Source organism: Antechinus flavipes, chromosome 3, assembly GCF_016432865.1.
Source record: "Antechinus flavipes isolate AdamAnt ecotype Samford, QLD, Australia chromosome 3, AdamAnt_v2, whole genome shotgun sequence".
Classification (NCBI taxonomy): Eukaryota; Metazoa; Chordata; class Mammalia; order Dasyuromorphia; family Dasyuridae; genus Antechinus; species Antechinus flavipes.
In genome coordinates this window covers 572,298,348-572,325,408 of record NC_067400.1, presented here as the reverse complement: position 1 = coordinate 572,325,408, position 27,061 = coordinate 572,298,348, and the positions used below count along the sequence as shown (strand labels likewise).

The 27,061-nt window shown below is 45.7% G+C and overlaps 1 protein-coding gene across 1 annotated transcript; it reads left to right on the top strand.

The window, feature by feature from the left end:
* Positions 1–266: 266 nt before the first annotated feature.
* SERINC2 (serine incorporator 2) lies at positions 267–26,797 on the top strand. The gene is made up of 10 exons (XM_051987974.1): positions 267–435; positions 12,017–12,178; positions 12,859–13,046; positions 15,988–16,067; positions 16,837–16,974; positions 18,852–19,021; positions 19,723–19,813; positions 19,973–20,111; positions 22,777–22,980; positions 23,148–26,797. Exons 1-10 carry the CDS (start codon positions 397–399, stop codon positions 23,284–23,286), a joined length of 1,350 nt encoding a protein of 449 aa, XP_051843934.1. The 5' UTR covers positions 267–396; the 3' UTR covers positions 23,287–26,797.
* Positions 26,798–27,061: the final 264 nt, after the last annotated feature.

The following is a 27,061-nucleotide window of genomic DNA, read 5'->3' as shown; positions in this document are numbered from 1 at the left end:
TGCGCGCCCGGCTAAGTGCCCCGGAATATCAGGAGAGAGGACTAGGCGGGCGGCGAGACCGGCTCCCTTCGGACGGAGAACCTCCCCGGCCCCGGCTCGCTCTGCCCACCTCCGCCCGGTCCCTCCCAAGGCGGGCTCCACCTAGCTCCAGGTGAGCTCCGGAGCGCGCGGCTCTCGAGCGCCCCCGAGGCTTTGGCGGAAAGGACCGAGCGAGGGAGGGAGCGGGGGGCGGGTCTCGGAACTAGCCGAGGAGGACGAGGGCTCCGCAGGTAGGGCGGCCGGGAAGGGCGGGGTTCTGCCCGAGGAGCCGCGGACAGCGGCGTTGCGCGCCCGGCGGGCGCAGAGGGAGCGCACCGCCCAGCGTCCGGCCGGAAAGCTGAGTTGGAAACCGCCACCATGGGCGCCTGTCTGGGGGTCTGTTCCCTGCTCAGCTGTGTAAGTGACCTTCTTCTCTTCCTCCCCAGAGTCATCCCCGGTCCTGGAAGCCTTTCTTCTCTGCTCGGCGCTTTTAATCTGCCCAACATCTGGCTTTTGGTCCCTGCCCGACACTCCTTCCCTTGTCCCCAGCCCCTTCCCAGAGCCCCCAACAGCTGCTAGCCAGAGTCCGGCTTCCTCGCTCGGGCTGGGCTCCTTGTTTATCCCGAGTGAGCCGATGCCCCGAGCAGCTGGCGGCGGCTTCTCGGGTTACAGGGGGAGGACGGTGCGCTCTCCGCCCTGAGCTGGGGAGAGGCCCGAAGGACTTGGGGGGAGGGAGTTTTTCCCGCGCCCGACCCCCCCCCCCATATCCTGGTGTTTGGGTTGGGGGCTGAGAGGCGGACAGGACTGGGGGAGGGGTGGTTGGGAAACCGATTCTCGGGTTACAGGAGAGAGCGACGACCACTGTGGAGGGATTTGGCTGTTGGGACTGCTCTGGTAGTGGAGTTGTGGTGGTTCGGGAGGAGGAGAGTCCTGGAGTGGTCTGGGAGGAGGGGAAGGTGGGATCCGGGACTGAGACTCAGGGTGGTCTGGGAGGAGGGGGGGGGGGTCCGAGGAGTAAGATTGGCGGTGGTCTGGAAGGAGGGTCCATGAGCGGGATGGGAGATTAATTTGTTATTCTTAGAAAGTCAGAGCTTTCAGAAAATCTGGGAATATTGAGTCTTGAGGCCATGCCTCCCTCCCTTATTTTACTGGGGGAGGGGTTTCTGAGACCCCTGGTGTTGGGGGTTATCCTAGAAAAAGAGGGTTGGGACTAGAACGAGACTTTTAAGTTCTCCATAGAATGTCGGAGCTGGAAGTACTTTAACGATCTCAAGAAGCAGGAAAAAAGGGACTTTATTCCGTGGCCCAGGAACTGGGTTCAAATTCAGACTGTTTTGGTTAAGCATGTTGACTTCTTCCCCGCCTCAGTTTTTACCTCTTTCAGATGACGAGGTTGGATTGTACGTTCTTCCGAGTCCCTCCCAGTCTGGCTCTTGGACGTATTGAGGAATTATGGGAGTGGGCTTTGGTGTGGGAAGGAGTGCAGACTGGAGCTACCCCAGAAACAAGCCTCCAAATCTCATTAAGTTCCACTCCCTATCATCAGTGGGCCGCTCTTCCCCCTTGGATCCTTCCTCTCAAACTCTAGAGACCCTGAGCTAAGGGGAACCCGGCCCCTGAGCTGTTGAGCCTAAGAGCCAATCAGTCTGGTTAGTGACACGGTTTGAGGCCACTTGGATTGAGCCTAGGTGCTTGAGACCAGGGTTGGGATTGTAAGAACATGTGGCTATTGTATTCGGGTCAGAACTTTCTGTAGGTGGGGGGAGGGGAATGCTAGAACAATCTTGAGGCCCAATTTATTTTTTAAAGAAAGTCCCTCATTCCTAGAAATGGGGGTCTCCATTTGTGGAAAGGCAAGGAGACCATTCATTCAGATCTAGCCGGGGTAGACTTTGGCTCCCAGCCAACCGTCTTGGAAAATGTGTCTGGGAAAAAACCGGCCCCTGCTTTCGGGCTTTTAGTTGAGTGAAATAAATCCCCCTCTTGTTAGCCCCGGGCCCAGAGGGCAAAGCTGTTCCTGAGTTTCTTCCCCTTCCCAGCCGGGTCTCATTAAGTCTTTCTGGAGTTTATTCTTTCCAAGTCCAGCCCACCCTTTCCTCTCCACAAAGAAGAGGGCTCGGGGTGTTCTTCCTGTTGAATGGAAATGGAGGGGGGGATTTTCCCCTCTTTCTTTCCCTGCTCTGCCTCATCCCCTCTGTCCCACAGTTGTGGGGGGAGGAGTCAGGCTCCCCAGCTACTTGGCTATTTTCTAGGGGTTGTGGGAAGCAGAGAATAGGCTGATCCCTGACTGGCCAGGGTGTGTGAGACCTTTGTTTCCAGGGGTGGGAGAGACTACCGGGAAATAATACACTCAGGGTGGTGGTAGTTAGGGGGGGAAAGGGATTGTGTGCGTGTATGTGTGTCTGTGGAGAAATCTGGTGAATCATGGAGGGTTGGCCCAGAGAAGGTGGCCAGTGCCAGTTTGCACAGGAAAGTGGAAATGTTTGCTGTAGAAATGAGTCCTGTAAAATTGTGAGGCAGGATTTTATCCTCTTTTTCACCTCTCCTCTCTCCAGCATCCTCATTCCGAAGATTCAAATCTCTGATGGTGGAATCTCACATAACTCCCATCTCCCATGATACCTTTATACAGGTGCCCCTCAAGCTTAGAATGCATTTCCTCCTCACTTCTGTTAAAGTGAAAAACCTTCCTGATCCTTCCTCCCCATTTCTCTCTTTCCCCCCCCTTTCCCTTCCCCCTTTCTCTCTTCCCCCTTCTTTGCTTTCCCCATTCTCCCCCTTCCCCCTTCTTTCCTTTCCCCTTTCTCTCCCTTCCCCCCTTTCCTTTCCCCATTCTCCCCCTTCCCCCTTTCTTTCCTTTCCCCTTTCTCTCCCTTCCCCCTTCTGTAATGCCGGAGAAACTGAGGCAGGAGAGAGATTAGAGAGTTTTTAATATTTTATTAATGGGAGAGTAAGATTGACTGGACAGGACTCTCGTCTCAGATTATCCAGTCAGACAGAGATAAGTATACTGGGACCAAGGAATCCACATTGGTCCCAGGGCTGGAGGACCCAAAGAATCCAGCGTCCAGCATACAGCTGCCAGATGCCATTCTCCAGCAATGAATGGAGGAACAACAACTTCTTAAATACCTTTTTGGAGACAAAGAAGAGAAAGGGAGGGAAGGTTTTTTTTTTTTTTTTATCAGGGAGGGGAAGCCCTAAAACCTAAAAATTCCAGAGACAAAGAAGTAAAGATATCATGGGTTGGTCTTGGAATATTCTAAAGGAATATTGTAAATCCATAAAAGAGTCAGGAGAGCTACTCTTTTATCTTGCTAATTTACAATCCGAGAGCGAATAATCCTTAGTTTTACTGGCTCAGAGACAGAACAGTTAAGGTAACTGAGACAGGGAAACTGAGTCAGGACAGTTAAAGAAAACTGTGGCATAACACTTCTTACCTTTCCCCATTCTCCCCCTTCCCCCTTCTTTCCTTTCCCCTTTCTCTCCCTTTCCCCCTTCTTTGCTTTCCCCATTCTCCCCCTTCCCCCTTCTTACCTTTCCCCTTTCTCTTCCTTCTCCCCTTTTCTTTCCCCATTCTCCCCCTTCCCCCTTCTTTTCTTTCCCCATTTTCCCCTTTCTCCCTCCCTCTTTCTGTCTCTCTTCCTTTCTTCCCCTTTTTCCCTTCTCTTTCCCTTTCTTCTCCTCCCTTTCCTCTTTTCTTTTACCCTTCTCTCTCCCTTCCTTCTCTTTCTCTTCCCTAAATATACTCTTATTTATAGAGATTGTCAGCTCTTTGAGGACAGGAACTGACACTTTTGCATTTATATCCCCCCAGAACTAGCACAATACTTAGTATGTGTGAGGTATTTAATAAATGTATTGTGGTTCGTATGTCTGACAAAAAGCTGGAAATTATAAGTTCATTCTTCTTCAGCTAATGCACTCTTCGAGATCCTACTCTTAGATCCATCATGAGGCAACCCTGGCTGATCTGAAGTTTCTTTGGGAGTCCAGCACCAATCTGGAGTCATACTAGGGACCTTGCCTTGGGACTCGGGGCTTTCAGTTTCCAAACTTTTCCTGCTCACTGATTCTATCTCTACCCTTCTGACCTTTTTCCAGAGCTTTGGAGCCTCCCTAGTTCCCAAAGCTCGGAAATCTGCCACGCCCTTTTTCTAATTTCTCTGCCACCTACTTAGAAATAAACTGGATGTCCTATTTTTGAATGTTTCCTTTTTGTCCCACGGGCACATCCTCCAGATTGCTAGGTTGAATTTCCAAGTGTTTATATAATATACAAATTTAAAAGGAATACACCAGGGAAAGGTAATATGTGAATGAAGGAAAAATACCTAATCAATCACAAATATTTAATCATCGAGATGGCTTTGTAGACTGAGGCCTGGATTTAGAGTCAGTAAGACCTTAATTCAAATCCTCAGATGCTTGCTTTGGAACCTCAACTGATTTAACTACGGTTTTCCTCAGTTTCCTAATCTATAAAATGGAATAACAATAGTTCCTGTATCAGTTAGATAATATCTGCTAAGTGATTTCTTAGCCTTTAAGCATTATGTAATGTTGCAGCTGCTGTTGTTTACTTGTTTCCTGGAATTGCTTTGAAATACTTCGGAATACAAAGACAAAAGTGAAAACCTCTGCCCTCAGGGCTTACATTCTAATTTTGGAAGACTTGTTATTCCTTCCTTTCTGACTTTCCTTGACTCCATTTGAGGTTTTCTTGATTTATGATCCTGGTTTTCCATTTCCTCCTTCTTATTTGACAGATGAGGAAACTGAGGCAGGCTGGGTGAAGTGATTTGCCTGGGGTTACACAGCAAATAAGTGTCTAAGACCAGATTTGAATTCCTGGTACCTTTGATTGCTGTCCTCTACCTCTCTAGGTAGAAGAGGGAGTTATGTTTCTTCTTTTTTCTCCGACATTAACAGTAATCTGAGTTTGACAGTCTTTTTATGTTGTTTGTATTATTGTAGTGTATAAAATACTGTTCACTGGGTCTGTGTCATTTCAAAATATCTTTCTTTGTTTTGCTGAATTCTATCTACATCTAATTTCTTAATGGAACACAAATATTCCAGGTACTAGATACTAATGGTACCTAGGTACTGGTACTATGTGATACCAGGAAAGCCTTCCTGTAAGAGATGGGGGAATTGCATTGGGTTCGGAGGGGGGAAGCTGGAGACAGGAGAACTGATGGCCTGTGGAAAGTATAGATGACATCTAGATCTTCAAACTTCAACTTTCAGGACTGTGTCATAGCCTGAGTTCTGCCCTCCTGGCTCCGTAGGACAGGATCTTCCTGGATTTCTGGAGACAATGGTGACTTTGAAAGGGCTGTGGTTCTGGGAGAAAGTTTAAACTTCCTTGTTATCTTTTCTCCTTCACTTTCTTAAATCTAGGCAAATAATAAAACAACCCCTGATTTGTAGCCTTTGCTGATTTCTGAGCTATGATTGTTCACAGTGAACATTGAATAGTTTGCTCACCAGCTGGAGTTGGTCTCAAACACAGCCTTGCTTCAAACACCCCCGGATACCCCTACCCCAATTTGAAGGCTGAGAGTATAAGTCAGACTCATGGGTCCGTGCGTTTTGAAACCGATGCTTTCTTATATTTCTAAAGGCTTCTGATTAAATACTGTCCTTAAGTGTTCTTTCCATAGTCCTATGGAGACTCCTAAATACTCCTACCAAGGTAAAGACGGGAGAAAGTCATACAGCCTGATGAACACACATAGCCTTCCTATAACTTCAAGCATAGAAAAATAGGACATTACTCAGGAAAGACCAAATGACAAACCTAAAATAAAGGATGTATCTAATACTCTAATAAGAAAAAATTTAATAGTGACAAATAAAAAGTCCTATGTTTAGCTTTAAAAAACTTCTTTACAAATACAAGATTGGGGAATATGTGGCTAAACCTTTTGTGGAAAGGACCTGGGGATTTTAGTGGAACACAAGCTCAATATGATTCCACAGTGACAGTACAAGTCAAGGGAAAGGCCCCTGAGCTAATGGGACTTTGGCTCTTACAGGATAGATTGTAGGATCATAGCTAGAAGAACCTGGATGGCTAGAAGGTGTTAACTGGTTGACAAAGGGAACCTTAGGATCTTCTGTTCCACAGCTCTCATTTTACAAATTGAGGAAACTGAAGTGTTGAAAATATGATAGAATCATAACATTAGAACTGGACTAGACTTTAGAGCCGTCATAGAGAAGCAAGTTGAAGCCTAAGAAGTTAAATGACTTATCCGTGGTCACCTAGGCAGTCAGTGTTAGAGATGAGATTTCAAACCAGATCTCATTCTAGGGTCTTTCCACTGCAAGGCCTGGGCTTCAGCTGACTGACGGCTCTCTATAAGATCCTATATTTAGAACTGGGAGGAACTATAAAGGTCCGTTAGTCTAACACTACAAAGGAGAAAATCGAGACCTGGAGAGATTAAGCAAGGTTGCCCAATTACTATAATGAGGAGAGCCTCATTAGTGATTTTATTGAACTTGAAGACGACTTTTAATAACCTAAAGTTGTTGAAACCTAGGAGACCAAGGCCACTTGGGCTGAAATTTGGGTCTCATCTCGGACTTGAATTGGAGTCTGACATTTTAAACAACAGTTGGACTCTATTCAATGGACATTTAACACATAAGCCTAGGAGCAGAGAATGCAAAGTTCAAAACAATGCAGTCCCTGCCCTCCCGGAGCTTACATTCTCCTTTGGGATACAAGATGTGTTATAAAACCTCAGAGTTGAAGAGGTCAGGTATGCTAACCTGTACTTTGCTGAGATTTCCTCTTCTCAGTGGAAATATGTCTCGCATGACTTCATGTGTATAATGTGTAATATTTCTTGCTTTCCTAGTGGGAGGGAGTGGGGTGGAAGAAAGGGAGAGAATTTAGAACTGAAAATTTGAAAAAATAAAATTTCCTAAAAGAGAACCCATCTTCTCCCCAATATATGCAAATGGTCATCTAGAGTTTTCTTGAGGAACTCTTGTTCAGGTCCTTCCTTAAGGTCCAGCTTCTTGTGGCAGCCTCCGATGGAATGGGAAGTTTTTCCCATCATCAAGGCTAAATTTCGCTCTTCTAATTTAGCCTTCTGGGGCCAAGCTGAACATGTCTAACACTTTTTCTATAAATGGAAAGACAGGTGTTAGATCCCCCTTCTGCTCTCTAGGCTAAATATATTCCATTATTCGAACTCAATCTCACTATCTGAAAGGTCCAGTAGCTGAGGAGTAGCTGAAATCAGATAATATAAATATGCAGTAGTCCCAGCCTATTTGGCCGAATTGCCTTCAGGAATGCTCTTTGGTCTCACTGTAATCTCAGTCTCTAGTCCCTCCTCCCTTTCTGGCTTTCCTTCGCCCCAGTTTTAACTTTATAAATTAGCTAGTTCAGCGGCATACTGTTCCCTACTGTTCACTCACATTCGTGACTTGCCAGGTCCCTGTCCTGGGTTACCCCCACTTATCTTTTCTGCTCCTACTCCTGAGCTGTTGGATAGCATTGGAAGAAGTCTCCTAATGCATCAGCTGGATCCACTGCATATTTATTGTCTAATCTCAGATGCTGAATAGCTAGGCCCGGGCCTGGAATCAGATCTCGTCTTCCCAAGTTCAAATCCAGCCTCAGACACTTACTAGCTGCATGACTCTGAGCAAGTCATTCCACCATTTGCCTCAGTTTCTTCATCTGTAAAATGAGCTGGAGCAGGAAGTGACAAAACTCTAGTATCTGTGCTAAGAAAAGCCCAAATGGGCTCATGAAAAAGTGAACACAACTAAACAACAACAGTGGAACACATAATCTGCCCTTTGTTTATCCCTACATCTTCTTCTCTGTTTTCTTTCTTGGCAGAGGATCTTACCTCCCATTTTATTTGGAATATTGAGTTTATCCATCACCAGTTCCCCCTTGTTCTCTTACTCTTCTACTCAAACCCTTCTATGTGACTAGTCACTGTATCCTAGGTTCCAGGCTGATGAAGAGTTGACCCTTCCCCTTTTCAAGGCCAGGTGAGCTACTTGAACCCTGCCTCTCATTCACTCCTGTCTGCCTGGTCAGAGAAGTAAGCCGAAGGCCTGAGGAGGGGAAGAACACTGATGTTGGAGAGATTAGGGAGGGCTTTCCCGAGGAGGTGACGGAAGGGAGTTCATCTCAGGCATGGAGGATGTGGAAGTAGGATGTAGAATGCCAGCTTGTAGGAACAACAATTCGTGATCTTCCTTGGATGGAATATAGAGAAAATAAAAAGTAATACCATGAGATAAGGCTAGAAAGGCACATTGGATCTAAATTGTAGAAGGTCTTAAATGCCAGGCTAGGGAACTTATATTTTATCTTAGAAGCAAGGGGGAGCCCCTTTTTGCTTGTTCTAGTCCCAGCTTGCCTCCTAATTTGCTTTGTGATCATAGGTTAGATCCTTCCATTCCCTGGGCCTCAGTTTCCCGATTTGTAAAATAAGTATAAAAATGCTTCCAGAGAACAGGAATCTGTTATCTTTTTCTCTCAATATCAAATAGTCTCTGCACACTATCGGTTATTGTCCTTTATTTTACCAAAATGACAATGCTGTGTCACTTGTGACCTCAGGTCAAGGTATAATGTGTCCAACTGTGGCTGATCAGACCGATATGAGCTCAGAATGTTCTATCACAGGTTGGACACAAATAGTCCACATGAGCATCTGGGATGGAGATCTTTCTAGATTTGTGCATCTCATGTTTCTTTTAAGCTAGTGCAATTCTGCTTTGCCCATAGAGCCTTCTTTGCTGTGGGCACTCCACAATGGGTGGTCCTGTACCAGGGTTTCCCATGTCACACCATTGGTTCCAGAGTCCTACAGAACTATAGGTGTGAATGAATGAGGGCAAGAAGGAAGGAATAAATGAGTTAGGAAATGAAAGAAACAGGATGTAATCTCCAAAGTCTCTTCCAGCTCTGACATTTTAGGAGGTGACTCCTTCAGGATGAATAGGTTCAGTAATAAATTTGTAATAGAACTTGTGAGAGAGAGGGTAAAGAACAGCCAGTCTTGGAGCCAGAGAAAATCTAGGATCAAATCTTGCCTCTGATTCAGTCACTGAGTGATCCTGGGCAAATCACTCTCTGCCCAGTCTTACTGTCTTAAGGCCAGTTTGCCAGTGTCTGTCAGTCTGCCTTGGTGGAGGGATTTTCTTCAAGGGGACTTTCCTACACCGTGACATCAGAGCTCAGGTAGAAGTGGAAGCCATTAAACCATCAGAGCTGCTGGCTGCATGTTGGCCTAGAAAACTACAAGTTCACATTGTCTGTGTTCGATTGTATTTTTATTTGTTTTGCTAGATATTTTATGATTATGTTGTAATTTGAAAGACGAGCCACTCTGAGCCAGCTGTTCCCTCTGCTCTATATTGATGACATCACAGGTCTAGTTTGAAAAATAAACATATTAAAGTTCAACCAAAACCTGACAAGTAGACACATGAAGAGAAGGGAACAGGAAAGAGGATCCTTCTCAGGAGGAGAAAAAGTCATTGGCCTTTGTCCCACTTGAGTCTGGTCGGAGCAGACCTGCCAATCTCAGTGAGAAGGCATTTCTGGGCCAAAGCTAACTAGGACTGGCTGGGGCTTCTTCCCAGACTCGGTGCCTAAGCCAGGCCCTTCCCTTTCTGGAAAGCCTTGTCTTGGCGTGCTGAGGAGCTGGTTTAATGCCTCTGGCCACATCTTGGGGTGGAAGAAATACTGGATTCAGGAGACAGGAGACTGGATCTCTCTTTAACTTCCCAGGTGACTGGTCATAGAATCTCAGTTGGAAGGAAACTCAGAGTTCCACCCTTTTCGTGATTTATTGAAGCCTCCTATTTTTAGATTAATAGTCATTTCTGGAAATAGTTTTTTGATCCTAAAGGCAGCTAAGTAGCACAGGGCATAGAATGGTAGACTTAGAATCAAGAAGAACTGAGTTAAATCTAGATTCAGATACTAAAACTTTTCCCACTCTCAGTTTCCTAATCTGGAAAATAGGTATAATCATAGCATCTGCTGTGAAGTTCAAGTACTTTGCCAACCTTAAAGTACTCTTTAAGTGCTCGATATTATCACTATTATCAATGATGATAATCCTTCCATTCTTTTTTTTTTTGCTGAGGCAATTGGGGTTAAATGATTTGCCCAGAGTCACACAGCCAGGAAGCGTTATGTGTCTGAGGCCAGATTTGAACTCGGGTCCTCCTGACTTCAGGGCTGATGCTCTTTCCATTGCACCACCTAGCTGTTCTCCCTTCCCCCGCTTCTTTTTAATCAAGAAAAACACCTAATATTTGACTACCTCTGACAATGTATGCATTGTCCTGCTTCATTAGTCCCCCTCTTTGCCAAGACAAGAAAGATATTTTATTCTCTGTTCTCTGGGATCACCCTTGTTTTTTCAGCTGCTAGGAGTTTTGCTTCATTTTCTCAAACTTTCCATTTATGGTATTATAGTCCTTGTATCTGCTTACACTATTCTGTACCAGTCATTTTCTACATCTACATCAGTCATTTCTTACAACTCTTCCTTAAATATTTCTCTTTCCTTGGCTCCCAGTATGTTACTTTCTACTGATTTTCCAGCCCATCTTCCTGCTGCCCCTCGGCTCCTACTGACTCTTTTCCCTCCTGTTCCCCTGGAACAGAGTAGCTCCTTCTCACACTCTGTCCTTGGTCCTGCTTTTCTTTTCTCTCCAGAGACAGCTGATCACCCAGTGGTTATAGGACTGGGCATGAACCTGTTATTTTTCCCACTTTATAGAGAAGAAAAATTGAGGTTCAAAGGAGCTAAGCAGCTTGACCAATTCACACAGATTGTAAGCATCTGAGGTGAAATTAGAATCTAAGTGTTCTTGATTCCGCATCCAGTGCTTTTCAGTGGTCACAAATTCTACAAGGAAAGTCAGCTCAAGGGAGAGCGAGTTTCAGGAATAGTGTTATTGTCCCAAAGACAAATGAAGAAGAAAATGAAAAGCTTTATAGAGTCTCATGTGGAGGTACAGGAATCTCATGGACCAATTCAGATGTTAACAGTAGAAGAACTGGGCATGTCAGTTAACACAAAGATTATACTTTTACTTTGAAATAAAAACTTTCATCTTACTATCTCTTTGTTTTGTGGATTAAAAAATACACTGTGTCAGTTGTCAAAGCTTGATCATTTGAAGTATTCTTTAAATTTCAGTCTTTCTGGTGTGAAAAAGGCACGTGTATAAGATGGAAATAAGAACAATTATGGATGAATGTACAAGATTGTAAAGGTCCCATTAGGATGGCCAGAGGATCTAAAGTCCAGAAAGCACTAAGGTTGCCAAGGAAGGCTAAGGACAATGCATCAGTCAGTAAACAAGCATTTATTGATTATCTACTATGTGCCAGGCACTGTGCTCAGCGCAGGATACAAAGAAAGGCAAACAAAATTAAACAAACTCAACCCAACCCAACCCTGTCTTGCCAGGAGCTCACAGTGAAAGAGACTTGGCTGTGTTCAGGATAAGGACCCAAAACACTGTTTGGATCATTGGATGAATATAATGGATGACAGAAAGCAGAAATGCACAACTTTATTTTGCCTCTGCTTTCTCTGCTAAGGAAAGCCCTGCCCCATTCATTTTTTTTCCATAAAAGTGGAGGGGGGAATGGAGAATTCCAGTCTTCCTTGAGAAGATTTCCAACAATCACTTGTACTTTGGGGGGAGGCTTGCACGAGCTGGTCAACAATGAGTATGTGCCATAGAACGACAGATAAAACACCTGTCCCTCTTCTCAGTAGGAAGATGGGGAGGGAGTACAATGGATATTTGCAGCTAGTAAAGTTAGAATATTGGTGTGTTGCTCTTGTTTCTCCTTGTTCCCAAGGAGGATTCAGTTGGGAAGTGATATATGGGGAAATAGCTGTAGTAGAAAAGCAAAAGCTATGAGCAAAGTTAAAATAAATAATGAGTAACTGGGGTGTCCTTCTCCTTGCAGGCATCCTGTCTCTGTGGCTCAGCCCCCTGCATCTTGTGTGGCTGCTGCCCCTCCAGCCGCAATTCCACCATCAGCCGCCTTGCCTTCACCTTCTTATTGTTTCTTGGGGTCCTGGTGGCTGTCATTATGCTCAGTCCTGGAGTGGAGAGCCACCTATATAAGGTCAGTGGGGCAGTGGATGGAATGGGCCAGTTGGGAGGAGGATGGTAGAGCTGGAGGGATCTTGGGCAGGTCAGCCAGGGAACTGGGAAGCTTCCCTTTGCAGTCCCCCTTTTGGAGCAAAAATAAAGGTTCTTTCTTCCCTTTTTGTGGTCCCTCACTAAAGGAGGATGGGGAGGGAGGAGAGGATCAAGAGAAAGTGAAATCTGAGAGTGCTGAGTTCTGCTGAAATAGCATGGGACTGAGCTGAAGCTTGAGAGAGGGAGAAGGGGAGGAGGGGGGTTTGAAGGAATGTGTCAGGAAGGGTGCAGCTGTGAGCCCTGATCATGCGGTAATCTGCTTAGTGAACGTGGGGAACCACAGCTGTTCTGGGGCCATAAGGGGCTTCGGTGGGTACAGAAGGGTCAGACCTCTCCCAAGGATTTATGGATGGAAGGAGGCCAGCTGGGAGAAGGAGGATTGAGTTGGAGGGATCCTGAGTAGGTCAGTCAGGGAGCTGGGAAGCCTCCCTTTGTTAGAGCAAAATTAAGGATTCCTTTTTTTTACCTGTTTTACCTGTTTGGAGGTAATGAAGATGGGAAGCAAGTGGTAACCAACCCCCACCCTCACTCCTCCCCCCACCAAGTCGAGGAAATGGGGCTGAGTTGGGTGAGAGGGGAGTCATCATTTCCTTGTCCCCACAGCTGCCTTGGGTGTGTGAGGGGACCCCCTCTACCTTGGGTATCGAAGGCCATGTGGACTGTGGATCCCTGCTGGGCCATCGAGCTGTCTACCATGTGTGCTTTGCCCTGGCTGCTTTCTTCTTCCTCTTCACCCTGTTGATGATCTGCGTGAAGAACAGCAAGGACCCTCGAGCTGCCATCCAGAATGGGTGAGAGAGCAGCCCCCCCCTTTGCTCACCCCAGTCAATAATAAATAACCAGTAGATATCTGCCCTGTGCTGGCCATTGTGCTAAGCACAGAAAATGCAGAGGCAGATAAGGAAAGGAGCTTCTATCATGGACGTAACTAAAGAGAGACAGAATTACCTAAACAGAGATAACATTAACCCGGGGTTGTTTCGTGGGAGACATAGTAGCTGTAGGGGGAGGGCATTTGGAAAAGCCTGAATGGGAAGGTGGCCCTCGAGCTAAGCTTCAGAGGAAGCTGGAACTTTTAAGAGTCTAAGGAGGACGGAGAGTCAACCCAAAAGATGGGATGTCCTGTGCAAAAATAACTAGAAGGGGGAGGCTCGGTGGACTCAGGAGAACCCGAGTTCAAATCCCTCTCAATAACTAGCTGTGTGACTTTAGGCAAGTCACTTAACTCCAATTTCCTCCAAAAAGAGAAAAAAGAACTGGAAGGGCAGTGTTATTAGGCTGCAGAGTGTGTGAAGGGGAGTAATAGATATAATAAAGCCAGAAAGGAAGGTGGGAGAGCCACTGAAGTTTGAGTAAACCTGCATTTTAGGAAAATCGCTTTGCCAATTGTGGAAGGATTGGTGATGAGAGGCTGGAGCAGGGAGAGGAAATCAAAGATCCCATGGCAGTGTGGTACAATTGGGGGTGTATATAGAAGAAAGAACCAGGGTTCCAATCCCACCTCTGCGAGGGCACTTGGGCCTCCGTTTCTTTACCTGTGCAGTTACGGGGTGGAAGGTCCCTTTTATGGTTCAAGATTTATGATCCCATGCTGAGGCCCTGAGCTAAGGCGGTCACTGTGGGAGTGGAGGGGAGTTCTTCTTTCAAATCCTGAGCTTGGGAGTGATCGTAGGGACAAGATGTCCATGGCCATCAACTACCTCACCATTTCCCCTCTCCATTCTGGTCATTAGTTTAGTTGGCAAACATTATCTGATTGCACATATATAACTGTATCAAACTGCTTACCATCTTAGGGAGGGAGGGAGAAAATTCGGAACTCAAAGTTCAAGAGAACTTAAAAAAAATAATGTAGTAAGATGAAAAAATATTATCTGTGGCTCACTGTGTACAAGGTTATGTGGTGGGGAGGCAGTTTACCCACTTGGAGCTCCCGGTTTAAACTATAGAAGAAAAGAGAAGAGGCACATAATTGCAACAAAGATAAATGGCAAGTATCATGTGATGGGGAACTTATTACCACATCCTGAGGCAGAAAATTCTCATTATTAGGAAGTTTTTCTTCATGGAGCCAAAATTTGATTTCTACCATCTTCCAAAAGCAAACTGAGTCAGTCTCATCCCTTTTGGAAGCCTTTTAGCCACAATGTCCTCCCACCATTATCTCAGCTTGAAGTTAAACATCCCCAGTTCCATCAATCAATCTTCATGTGGCTTGGCTTCTGTTTCATTTCCCCGTGCTAGCTGCTCTCTTCTGGATATACTTTAGATTGTCAGTGTCCTCCCTAAAATATGGCACCTAGAAGTGAATATAACCCTCAGGTAGCAGACACCAATACTGTGACTTCCCATGTTACGGACACTTTACCTCGCAGAATTGGAGCCTAAGATTGCACTCACTTTTTTTGGTGAGCACATTACCATGTTGACACTGACTTCTCCAGCCACATCCACTAAAACCTCTAGGTCTTTTTCTCATTCTCCCTTCTTCTTGCTCTGTTTATTCCTTACTCTCCTTCCATTTCTTTCTTCCTTCTTTCCTCCTTTCATTCCTTCCTCTACTCTATTCCTTTCTTCTTTCTTTTTTTGCTCCCTTATTTCTTCCCTCCTTCCATTCCTTCCTCTCTTCCTTCTTTCCTCACCCCCTTACTCTATAGTATTGAATATTTTAAGTTTTGGAATAAAAATTGATTCAAATTGATATAAAAATAGGTTCCTCCCTCTACTTCCAAGCCCAGAATTCTGTGCTGTGAAAAAAGCAGCACATGATGGAGTGATTCTCAAACTCAGGGTGATGATCGGCAGTGGGCTTGTCTAGGAAGCTGGTAGAGGAAGAGAAAGGAGGTGTTGGGAAGGACAGAAGAATTTATTAAGCACTTACTGTACTCTCCTAAGCCAGGCATTATACTGAGTTCTTTACAAAGATCTTGTTCAATCAATGAAATCTCATTCAAAAGGAAGACTACAGGGAAGAGGTAAAACTACATTAAACTTTTTCCTGCAGCTGAGTGAGATCAGCTTTTCAGAGAAGGTGGCTGAGACACCAATGAGCCTCATGATCAGCCTCCTCCAGGCCTTTTCCATTTATCCTGCTACCATGCCTATCACCCCATCCTGTATTCCCACAGCTACTTAAAAAAAAAAATCCAAGCTGATTAGGAGATTTGCTTTTATTCTTACTCAGTTTCATCTTGGTACATTCAGCTCATTGCTTTAGCCTGTTGATAGTTTGGGATCTTGATTCCTCCCCCATTTTTTTTTTTTTTTTTTGTTTTTTGTTGTTTGTTTTATTTTACTGAGACAGTTGGGATTAAGTGACTTGCCCAGGGTCACACAGCCAGGAAGTGTTAAGTGTCTGAGATCAGATTTGAATTTGAGTCCTCCTGACTTCTGGGCTGGTGCTCTATCCACTGTGCCACCCAGGTGCCCCTCAATCCTCTTAATTTTGTTTTTGATAATTATGCCATTTTTGCCTTCAAGTGATTTCTAAAAACATCAAAGAGCCAAGGACAGATCCTTTGGATTCTACACTAGAGACCCTCCCAGAACTGACTTTTGTCCATGAATTATCATCCCTTTGATCTAGACATTCAAGCAATTCTGAATCCACTTAATAGGATCATTCAACTCCTGTCTTTCTGTTTATGCACAAGGTTTTCACGGGAGGCTGGATGCTGGGTTTCTAACCAGGGAGGAGACCCATTAAGATGACATCTTCTTTCTCTTCCCCAGGTTTTGGTTTTTTAAGTTCCTGGTTCTTCTAGGAATCATTGTGGGTGCCTTCTATATCCCAGATGGCTCCTTCACCAATGGTAGGTGGCAAGTCTAGTTCCGCTACTTGTGGTCACCTTCAGGCCATGTTTATTTATCTCCCCACTTCACTGATGGTGAGTGCCAAAGAGGGGGCACCCTGAATGCCAGTGTGGGGGCAGCGCTTCTGACCCAGGGCACTGATCCTTGAATACCCATATCTATGGCCCTCTCAGCTGCTGCTCTCTGGACTAATGGTGATACTCGAGGCTCAAGGGTGTCCTGATTGTGACACTAACCCTGAAATAGTGAATCAGCCAACTCGGTTGGGGTGGAGACGCATTCATACTGACACATAGCATGCTGGGACTGTCTGAGACGTGTGTATGTGTGTGTGTGTGAGAGAGAGAAAGAGGGAGGGAAAGGAGGGAGAGAAAGAAAGGGGGGGGGAGGAGAGAGAAAGAGGGAAGGAGAGAGGAAAGAGAAAGGAAGGTGAAAAGAAGGAGGGAGGGAGAGAGGGGAGGGAAGGGAGGAGAGCATAAGAAAGAGGGAAATTAGAGGAGGGAGGGGGAGGGAGAGAAGGAAGAGAAAGGGAAGGAAGTAGAGAAGAGGGAAGGAGGGGAAAAAGAGAGAGAAAGGAGAGAGAGATGAATGTGTAAAGGAAGGTCGGCCTCCCTTGAGCTAAGGCTCTCCAACTTTCTAGAGGCACTAATGAGAACTCATTGTCTCCTGGGGGTGGGGCTGGGTCAGGGTTTCTGGCACAGGGTTGGGGGAGAGTTTGAGCCAGGAACAAGGACCCTCACTCTTCCTTCTCCCTTCCCCGACTTCTAGTCTGGTTCTACTTCGGTGTGGTTGGCTCCTTTCTCTTCATCCTAATCCAGCTCATCCTGCTGATCGACTTTGCACATTCTTGGAACCAGAGCTGGCTGTGGAAGGCTGAAGAGCGTGACTCCCGGTGTTGGTATGCAGGTCGGTGGTCCTCCCTCCCCCTCGCTCCATTTCCATTGAGACACAGATGCAAAGGATGCTCCGTACATGAGAGTCTACATGTGCAGTACACACATACACACAATTGTCCCTTATGTAGACAGTGCTGATAGAACTTGATTCCATATCTCTTAATTTCAAGTCCATTAAGGGATTTTCAGAGGAATAGGAATAGTTTTTTGTGTCTCTTTCCTAATTCTTCTCCTCTCCAAAGAATGAGAAGGAAGAAACCCTAGGAATCAGTGTTGGGGGATTGAAGGGAGAGGCAAATCAGAGTTAAATGACTCACATAGCATTTCTTTAAAGTAAATTGTATTTTTCCCAATTACATGTGAAGATAGATTTCAACATTTATTTTTATCCGATTGTTGAGTTCCAAATTTTGCTCTCCCCAAGACAGCAAGCAATCTTATATAGATTATACGTGTGAAATCATGTTAAACATATTTCCTTCCACATTAGTCATATTGTAAAAAGAAACAGAACAAAAGGAAAAAGTTAGGAGAAAATGGAAATAGTTTGCTTTGATCTACTTTCAGACTTTTAGTTCTTTCTCTGGGTGTGGATAGCATTTTCTCCCATGAATCTTTTGGAATTGAGAGCGATCGTTGAGAAAGCTAAGTCTCTCATAGTTTATCATCATACAAAGTTTTCATACTGTATACATTGTTATCCTGGTTCTGTTCATTCAGCATCATGTAAGTCTCCCAGGTTTTCCTGAAATTCATTTCATTTGTTATAGTACAATAGTATTCCATTGCTTTCAAATACCTTAAATTATTCAGCCATTCTCCAGTTGATGGACATCCACTCAGTTTCTAGTTTCTTGCCACTAAAAAGGGCTGCCACAAACGTTTTTGCACATGTGGGTCTCTTTCCCTCCTTTAAGATCTCCTTGGGATATAGGCCCAGTAGAGACACTGCTAGATCTAAGGGCATGGATGGTTTGATAACCCTTTGGGCATAGTTGCAAATTGCTCTCCAGAATGGTCACATATGGTTCACAGTGGTCACAGATCAGAGATACAATTTGAATTCATCTCTTCTCTTCTTTCAGTCAATTATGTCCCATGCTGCCTCAATCAAAATTATAAACATCTATGTTTTATTATATTTTTATTTTATTAACTATTACCCAGTTAAAAGGTAGGGGAAGAGGGAGAGAACCAGTGTTAACACAGTAAGTGTCTGGGGTCAAATTTGCACTCAGGTCCTCCTAACTCCAGAGCTACTCCTCTGTCCACTGCCTACCCAGCTCCATCCTTTTTCATTTAAACTGATCAGTTCAGAGTTTGCCCCAACTAGCTGCCACCCCTTAACCTCTCACCACCTCCACCTGTAAAATGGAGATAGCAATAGTGTCTACCTCACAGGATTGTTGGGAGGATCAAATGAAATGGGGTTCGCAAAGTGCTTTGAAACTTAAAAATGTTAGCTATTATTATTACAAGGCAAAACAATGAATTAGAGAAACAGTTCTAGGACAGGAAAGTGAGATGCGGGTTTGGGCATTATCTCTCTCCCTCAAATGAACTAGAACTAGGAAATTTTAAAATAGAAGAGAGGAAATTAAGTCTGTTTTCATGCCAAGAGCTAGAAGCATTTTCCATGCATTTCTAATTCTGCATCTGATATTTTAGAGTAGAAAATGTCACAAATATTGAAATCCTCCCACAGAGGAAACTCCTATGGCATTTTGCAAAGCTGTGCTTAGGAAGGGTTCAGTGGCTTCCACACCCTGCTACACATGAGGAGACTGAGACCCAGAAAGGGGAAGGGCTTTGATGAGACAGGGACAGAGCTGGGCCTTGGGCCCTCGACTCCCAGCCCAAACTCCCTTTTCCTTTCTCCCTCTCCAGGCCTCTTCTTCTTTACCTTCCTCTTCTATGGAGTCGCCCTCACTGCCATAGCACTCATGTACATCTACTATACCCATTCGGGGGCCTGTTATGAAGGCAAGGTCTTCATCAGCCTCAACCTGGTCTTTTGCATTTGTGTCTCCATTGTGGCTGTTCTACCCAAGGTCCAGGTGAGCCTGCTCTACCCCTCCTGTGGGCCTTAGAACAAACCTGGGAGGGCCCTTAGAACCCAGGATGTCAGAGCTGGGAGGGCCCTTAGAACCCGGGAGGTCAGAGCTGGGAGGGCCCTTAGAACACAGAATGTCAGAGCCGGGAGGGCCCTTAGAACACAGAATGTCAGAACTGGGAGGGCCCTTAGAACACAGAATGTTAGAGCCGGGAGGGCCCTTAGAACACAGAATGTCAGAGCTGGGAGGGCCCTTAGAACACAGAATGTCAGAGCCGGGAGGGCCCTTAGAACCCAGGAAGTCAGAACTGGGAGGGCCCTTAGAACCCAGGAGGTCAGAGCTGGGAGGGCCCTTAGAACATAGTATGTCAGAGCTGGGAGAGGCCTTAGAACACAGGATGTCAGAGCTGGGAGGGCCCTTAGAACCCAGGAGGTCAGAGCTAGGAGGGCCTTAGAACCCAGGAGGTCAGAGCTGGGAGGGCCCTTAGAACCCGGGATGTCAGAACTAGGAGGGCCCTTAGAACCCGGGATGTCAGAACTGGGAGGGCCCTTAGAACCTGGGAAGTCAGAACTGGGAGGGCCCTTAGGACACGCACCAGGAAAGCTAGGTACGGGGCACAGTCAAGGTCATCTGGGTGTTGGGATTTGGGAAAAGTCTTCATGATGACTGAGCGGAGCGTTACCAGCGTGGTTGTTGATTAACAGGAAGCCCAGCCAAACTCGGGCCTGCTACAAGCCTCTGTCATCACTGTCTACACCATGTTTATCACCTGGTTAGCTCTGACCAACATCCCTGGTGAGTAAAGAGCTTCCCCTGCTGCTCCCCTCCTTCCTTCCCCTCTCTCCCATTCAGCCACGGCGAGGTGGGACCCACTGGGCGAAAGCCCACTTTGTTGCCGCCCACCTCGGCTCCCCCTCCGCTGCTGCCTCCAGTGACCGGCCCTTCTGTCCTCAGACCAGAAATGCAACCCAAACCTCCCAACGACGGCCAACACGACCAGCGCGGATCCTTCCAAGGGCTACACTACGCAGTGGTGGGACGCACCCAGCATCGTGGGCTTGATCGTCTTCATCCTCTGCACCATCTTCATCAGGTAGGGCTCGGGTCACTGCCCCCCCCACACGGCGGGTCTGCACTGACGGGCTCCTGCCCCTCGGAGCTCTCAGGCACAGCGCTGGCTCCCCTGAGCACTGAGCTTTGCTGTCAGCCCCTTTCTGGGGCGCTTCTTTTTCCTTTTCTAATCCAGATTCTTCTAGCTGTTTTTGCAGCTCACTCCCTCATTCGGACGTCAGTGACAAGCATTCCATTTCCTATGGATCAAATCCCTGCTTCTTTTTAAACATTTAATATTTTAAAAATTTATTATTTTTTAATTTTTTTTTTTTTTACTTTTTAATAGTTTTTTATTTACAAGATATATGCATGCATAATTTTACGGCATTGATAATTGCCAAATATTTTGTTCCAGTTTTTCCCCTCCTTCCCCCCACTCCCTCCCCCAGATGGCAGGTTGACCAATACATATTAAATATGTTAAAGTATAAATTAAATTTATTCTTAATAATATTTAATTTTTTCCAAATTCATGTAAAATTAATTTTCAACATTCATATCTGTAAGACTTTGTTTACTGAATTTTTTTTCCTTCCTTCCCTTATCTTTACACTTCCCCAAGAGAGTAGGCAGTTTGATGTGGGTCAAATATATACAATCCTTTTAACCTATTTCAATACTTATCATGTTATAAAAGAAAAATTAGACTAAAAAAGAAAAGTTAGACCAAAAAAGAACACAAGAAAGTAAAAAACAAACAAAAGAGTAAGAACACTGTGCTTGGACCCACCCTCAGTCTCCATAGTTCTCTATTTAATATTACATTTTAACAAATAATTTCTATGTTGATCTAGAGTTAGAGGAAGCTAGATTCAGGATAATTAGAAAATAATGAAAATAGGGAAAGCGTTGAAGTTAAGAGAAATTAGGGAAGGCTTTCTGTAGAAGGTGGGATTTTAGGTGGGATTTTAGCTGGGACTTAAAGGAAACCAGGGAGGTCATTGTCGGGACTTTGGAGGCATGGGAAACGGCAGGGGAAGCTCCTGAGCTGAGAGATTGAGGGGCTTGTTTGTGGAACACAAATTAAGTAAATGGCTGGAGGCCAGAGGCACTGCGTGTGTATGGTGGGGAGTACAGTGGAAAAAGATTGTAACGTTCAAATTCAGTCTTAGACACTTAACAGTCACTCAGCTGTGTGATCCTAAGGCAAGGCACTTAATCCCAATTGCCTTACAAAGGAAGGAAGGGAAGAAAGATGGGAAGGAAGGGAGGAAGGAAAGGAATGAAGAAAGACAAAAATCACTTTAGTGGCTGAATAGAGAATAGATTGAGATTTATCGTTTGGGCAGTGGAAATTCTTTATCCACGTGGCTTTTTCTATGAACCTTTTAATGCAGCCTAAGCTTTATTAAGCTTGTTAATAAGTATGATTAATTAAACCATTAATTTATTTAAATTGTAATAATAAGCTTAGCCCACACTAAGACTTTTGAGATGAGATCATCATAATGTTCCTGTTGTTGTAGAGTAGTTTCAGCCCTGTTCGACTTCTTGACTCCATTTGGGGTTTTCTTGACCAAGATACCAAACTGGCTTTTTTTTTTTTCTTTCCAGCCCATTTTACAGATGAGGAAACTGAGGCAGACAGGATTAAATGAGTTGCTCAGGGTCACACAGCTAGTAATTGTTCAAAGTGAGACTTGAACTTGGGAATGTGAGCCCAAGATTCTTTTCTTATTATATTATGTATTCATCCCATGGGAAACCAAGTAGAGAAGTACAACAGTAGAAACTGCCCCTGTGATTTTATTGGCCCGAGGAGCTCTCGGGGAAGAGACACCTTCTCCGCACCTTTCGGGGCACTGAGGTTGCGTGTCCCGGGTCACCAGCCAGGACAGAGCTCGAAGCCAGGTGGTCCAGCTCTTCAGAGCTGTGGGAATGCTGTACGAGCAGAGAGGCTCACGCTGAACTTTTAACAATTATCTCTTGTGAGCCGGCTCTAGCGGCTTCCAAAACATCCCTGACACTTTACAACTGAGGGACATTTCACTTGTCTTTTTAGCTGTTCCCTTTGTAATTTGCAATAGCTGCTCTATTCCAAGGGAACACAACGAGCTCCCCCCTTTTCAGTTATATTCTGAGAAGTCATTTCTAAGAATGTATTAGAACCCCAAGGGTGTGATTGACTTTATGAAACTCTGACCGTTTGCTTCTGAGACAGAACGTGCTTGCAAATGGTAGCCATTTACTTAACAAATATTTGTTAAATGGAATTATTTGTTAAATGGAATTCAATTTGTAGAGAAGTGATTCCACTTTTCAGTACTACCAATAATGTATAAGTGTAATCTTTTCCCTCAAATTTTGTCACTATTTTTTGAGACCACCTTGATGGATGCAAAGCATGATACCTCAAGTGGTTTTAAATTTACATTTGTTTGATATTAGTGTAATTGTTTTTTTAAAAACATATATTTACATCTTGCACCTTTGCTTCTGACCCCCCATCGTTACTATAATAAGTGCATTACGGTCCTTGGTTACCTTTGTTCTTGTCTTCCTCCCTGCTCAGAAGTGCTCCCAAGATGGGAAGACCCTCAAGAGGAACTGGAAATTAGGGCTTAGCCTAGATTTCTCAGCCTCCTGATTACCTGCCCAATTCAGGGTCCCATGTCTCAGCCCATTCCCCTCTGCCTCCTCTGCAGCATCCGCTCTTCTGACAACAAGCAGGTGAACAGCCTGATGCAGACGGAGGAGACCCCCCCCATGATGGAGGACCAGCAGCAGGTGGTGGAGGGCCGGGCCTATGACAACGAACAGGATACGGTCTCCTACAGCTACTCCTTCTTCCACTTCTGCCTCTGCCTTGCCTCCCTGTACATCATGATGACACTCACCAACTGGTACAGGTGAGTGCTCCCTGGAAGGCCATCCTGGCTCGGCTTGTAGAGCAGGGAGAAGTTCGGGCCCTTGTCCGGCTCGGGGGCATCCTAGCCTGGACACGTGTTCGGGACCTTTGGGGGGTGAGGGATGGGGTACGAGGGGTAGGGAGTTCAGATTTTTGCCTTTTTTCCAGGCCGGACGATGTCACCAGGAAGATGGTCAGCACCTGGACTGCAGTCTGGGTGAAGATCTGTGCCAGCTGGGCCGGGCTGTTCCTCTACCTCTGGACCCTGGTTGCCCCACTCCTTCTGCCCAACCGAGACTTCAGCTGAGACTGGTCCAGTCCCCAGTGCCATTCTTGCCCGACCAAAGATGCCTTGTCGCCAAGGGTCAGATGACCTCGGTCCCTTTTCTAGTCTGGCTCCCACCATCCCCCCTCGTCTCCCCTTCTCCGACCTTCTGCCGTAGAAAGTACCCATCCTCCCTTTCTCTCCCCTCTTCCCTACATCCAGCGTGGAAGGAGGGAGGTGGGGAAAGCGTCCCGAACCTTGGGGCCATTGGACAAGATGGCTTCTAGGAACCCTTTCAACCGAAACCTTCTGTGAGTGAGCCTGTGAACACCCCTGGTTGTGGCTGAGTTGGAACTCGGCTTCTTTCTTCTTGGTGCCTTGGGGGGCTTGGATGGGACCTGGAAGGGCCAGGTGAGGGTTATGGGGGCACCCGCTCTCCTCCTGTCCTGCTCTCCCCTTCTCCCCCGCCCCAACCACCCCTCCCTCCCCCCATGCCTTTTTACATAACTTTCAGCTCTCCTCCCTCAGAATGGGCAGGACAGGAAAGCTCGAGTCTTCCTCTCAGCCCCCTGGCCAGCAGGGAGGCCACTGGGCTGGGAGGAAAGGTCCCCCAGGTTGGGGTGAGTTTGTTCTCCATCCCACCTTCCCCCCTTCCCCTCCATTCCTGGGCTCCATGTCTTTTAGAAACTCTTCCACTTTTTAATATTTAAAAACTCCATAATAAACATCCAGTGGGTTTGCCTTACTGAGCTGCCTGCCTCTGCCCATTTTCTTGGACTCTTGGGCTTGTGCCTTTTAGGCCCAGTGGGCCGTGTCTCGCTGGCTCCTCAGCTCTCTGCCGGCCTAAGGCCTCGGTTCTGGAACTGTCCTACTTACAGTCCTAAAGACTCTTTTCCCCGGTAAAGGGAAGACAGAAGCCCTCAGCTTCCTGAGCTGCAGCTGAGCTGAGGATCCCCCGACCCTCACAGATTCCCGGGCCGGACCAGTCCTTCCCCACCAGCTTTGGCAGCCAGGCAGCCTGCCCGACCTCAGGGGGCTAGTCTCGGAAAGGGGCACTGCCCCCGAACTTCTCTGCTCGTCTTTCTAGGGCTATCAGGGTGGGCAGCGGAGGGATCCAACCAACCCTAGCTCCTGGTTCCCATCCCTGGGTTAGAGACTCTCCTCCTGCTACAGGAGAGACAATGAGAAAACAGCCCCCGATGTAGCGGCAAGTGCTACTAGGAAGATGGAGAAAGGAATACCCGCCTATAGGAAGCCCTGGGGGCGATGGGGAAATGTTTAAAACAACTCGCAGGAGAATTCTTGGCTTCCCTGCTAACCCTGCTAGTGAGTCACCTCCACTTGGTTCCTCAGTTTTTTCTTTAGTAAGATGGACCAGCCAGCACCTACTCTTCTGGCCCAAGGAGAGATGTGTCCAGAAATTTAATAATTAGCTCTGTCCAATTCCATTGTTACAATGGCCTTAAAAAAAGGTACTGACTTGCCATGTGACCCTGGGTAAGTCACTTCTCCCTGGGCCTCAGTTCATTCCCCTATAAAATGGGGACACTACTAACATTAAATGAATAGATGTATACATCTATTTTTTTGTTGAGGCAGTTGGGGTTAAGTGACTTGCCCAGGGTCACACAGCTAGGAAGTGTTAAGTGTCTGAGACTTGAACCCGGGTCCTCCTGATGTCAGGGCTGGTGCTCTGTCCACTGTGTCACCCAGCTGCCCTGAGATATTTCACAGAACTGTTGTGATCCTCAAGTCTGGTATAATGTATATGACGGTCCTCTGTAAACTAAAGTTCTGTATAAACAGGAATTATATATAGAGAGAAGTAATTCTTAACATGATGACTAAAGGCACCTCCCTTAGGCCAAAATGGTGTCCGAAATCGCCCCTAAATATTTTATAGTCAAAGCTTACTGTATTCTGTGTGTCCAATTAAACTTTTATTAAGTACCTGTTAAGAAGCTTACATTCTGCTGGAGGGAAGAAGTACAATCTGTGTACACAAAATAAATGTGTTGTAATTTCATTTGAGGTTGGGTTCTGACCACTGGGGAGACGGGAAGCATCAGAAAGATCCTGGTGAAGGAGAAGCTCCTCCTGAGCTGAGCTTGTGAACGTCCCGAGAAAGAGACTGGTGGGAATGGAGGGAGCAGACACGTTAGCAAGCACAGTGGTTTAGATTCTGTAAACAGGCTTGAGCCTCGGCCCTCTACTTCCTGTGAGATCATATCTGAGTCTCTCTTTGGACCTTGGACTTATTGACTCTCGGCTTGGCCCTGTTGGCCCCTCTTTTGCCAGGGTTTTCAGAACCCTGCTTTCTCCTGGTGCTCACTGAGTTCCTTCAACACTAGAGATTCCTTACCTGTGAGACGGGAGAGTTGTGATCGATTTAATTTTTTTCATTCATTCATTCATTCATCGATCCATTTAGGCTCTAAAAGCTATGATCCTATAAATCAGCTCTACCCAATTAGCTGGTGCTCTCAGTATTCTGTGCCGTATCATCATCAGTAATCTTCCCCCCAGGAGTGGATTCAGTCCCCTTCTTTCTCTACTTTCTCGGTGATTTTATCCACGAGTTCAATGACGAGGTCTATATATCCAGCTCTTGCCTTCTAAGATCCAGTCCACCATCACCCACTGCCTTTCTGACATTCTGACATTTCTCAGCGGAGGTCCTTCAGACATCGCAGGACACTTATCCCAGATTACTCATTCCCTTTCCCCTAAAATCCTGCCCTTGTCCAAATCGCCCATCTTTGTACAAGTTTCTGAATCCTCCCAGTCCCAATTGTCCTTATCTTTGCCCTCCCTTATTACCCCGAAATATTTGCCAATTCTTAGTGATTCCATCACAGTTGTCCCCTCGCAGAATCAGGATCGCAGTCCAAGCCCTTGTCACTTCTCCCCTGCGTTACTGCCCCATCTTCCCAGTTGGTTTTCTGACTTCTAGCATTTACATTTTCCTTTCAGCTGCCAAAGCGATATCCCTAAAGCACTTGTAATTGTGACTATATCATTCCTCTGCTCAAGAACCCTCAATGACCCCCAGTTCTCTTTCAGCCAGAATACAAACTTTTCTGTCCTTTTAAGCCCTCGGGGCTTCCAGGCTTAATACAGTCTACCTGTCACACATTCTACTCCAGTCAAAACTGGCCTATTAGCTTTTCCTTAACCAGGATGTTACATTTACCATCTCTGTGCCTTTGTGAAGGTGATTCTCCACAGCTGGAATCAATACCCTCCTCCACCCTGTAGGATCTCGGGCTCCCTTCAAAGCTCACAAGAAGGCCGATTCCTTCACAAGGGAGGCCTGCCCTCATCCTGACAATTACTTTAATTCTTCCAACTCAATCATTATTTTTTAAATTTACTTAGTATTTTTTTTTGTATTTATGTATCTATCCATATTTTTCTTCCATAAGATTGTAAACTCTTCGAGGCAGGTACTGGTAGATTATTATTATTTTTTAACTTCAGAGTTTAGCACAGTGCCTGGAATTAAATAAACACCAATAAATGCTTGTTGAATAAATAAATGCAAATGAATGAACTCCTCTGGCCCTCCCTTTCATCATGTGTAAAACTAGAGTGTTGAATTAGAGCTCTAAGATGCCTTTTATTTCTAAATCTTAGGAACTTGAGCCAGGCCTTGAAGAATGGCTGCAATGTAGATAAGTAGAGGTGAGAATATACCTCTGCTCTGGAAAACAGATTTGTCCGAGGGAAGAGAAATTCATGGAAGCAGAAAAACTGAAAAAATAGTTTGGAGTGAGATCATAAAATGCCTTTATTGTCAGCCAGGAAGTTTGGACTA

Coding starts and splice junctions, on each gene's coding strand:
- SERINC2 (XM_051987974.1), top strand. CDS start 397: ATGGGCGCCTGTCTGGGGGTCTGTTCCCTGCTCAGCTGT. Junction 19,814..19,972: donor AGCTCTGACCAACATCCCTG/GTGAGTAAAGAG, acceptor TTCTGTCCTCAG/ACCAGAAATGCAACCCAAAC. Junction 20,112..22,776: donor CTCTGCACCATCTTCATCAG/GTAGGGCTCGGG, acceptor CCTCCTCTGCAG/CATCCGCTCTTCTGACAACA.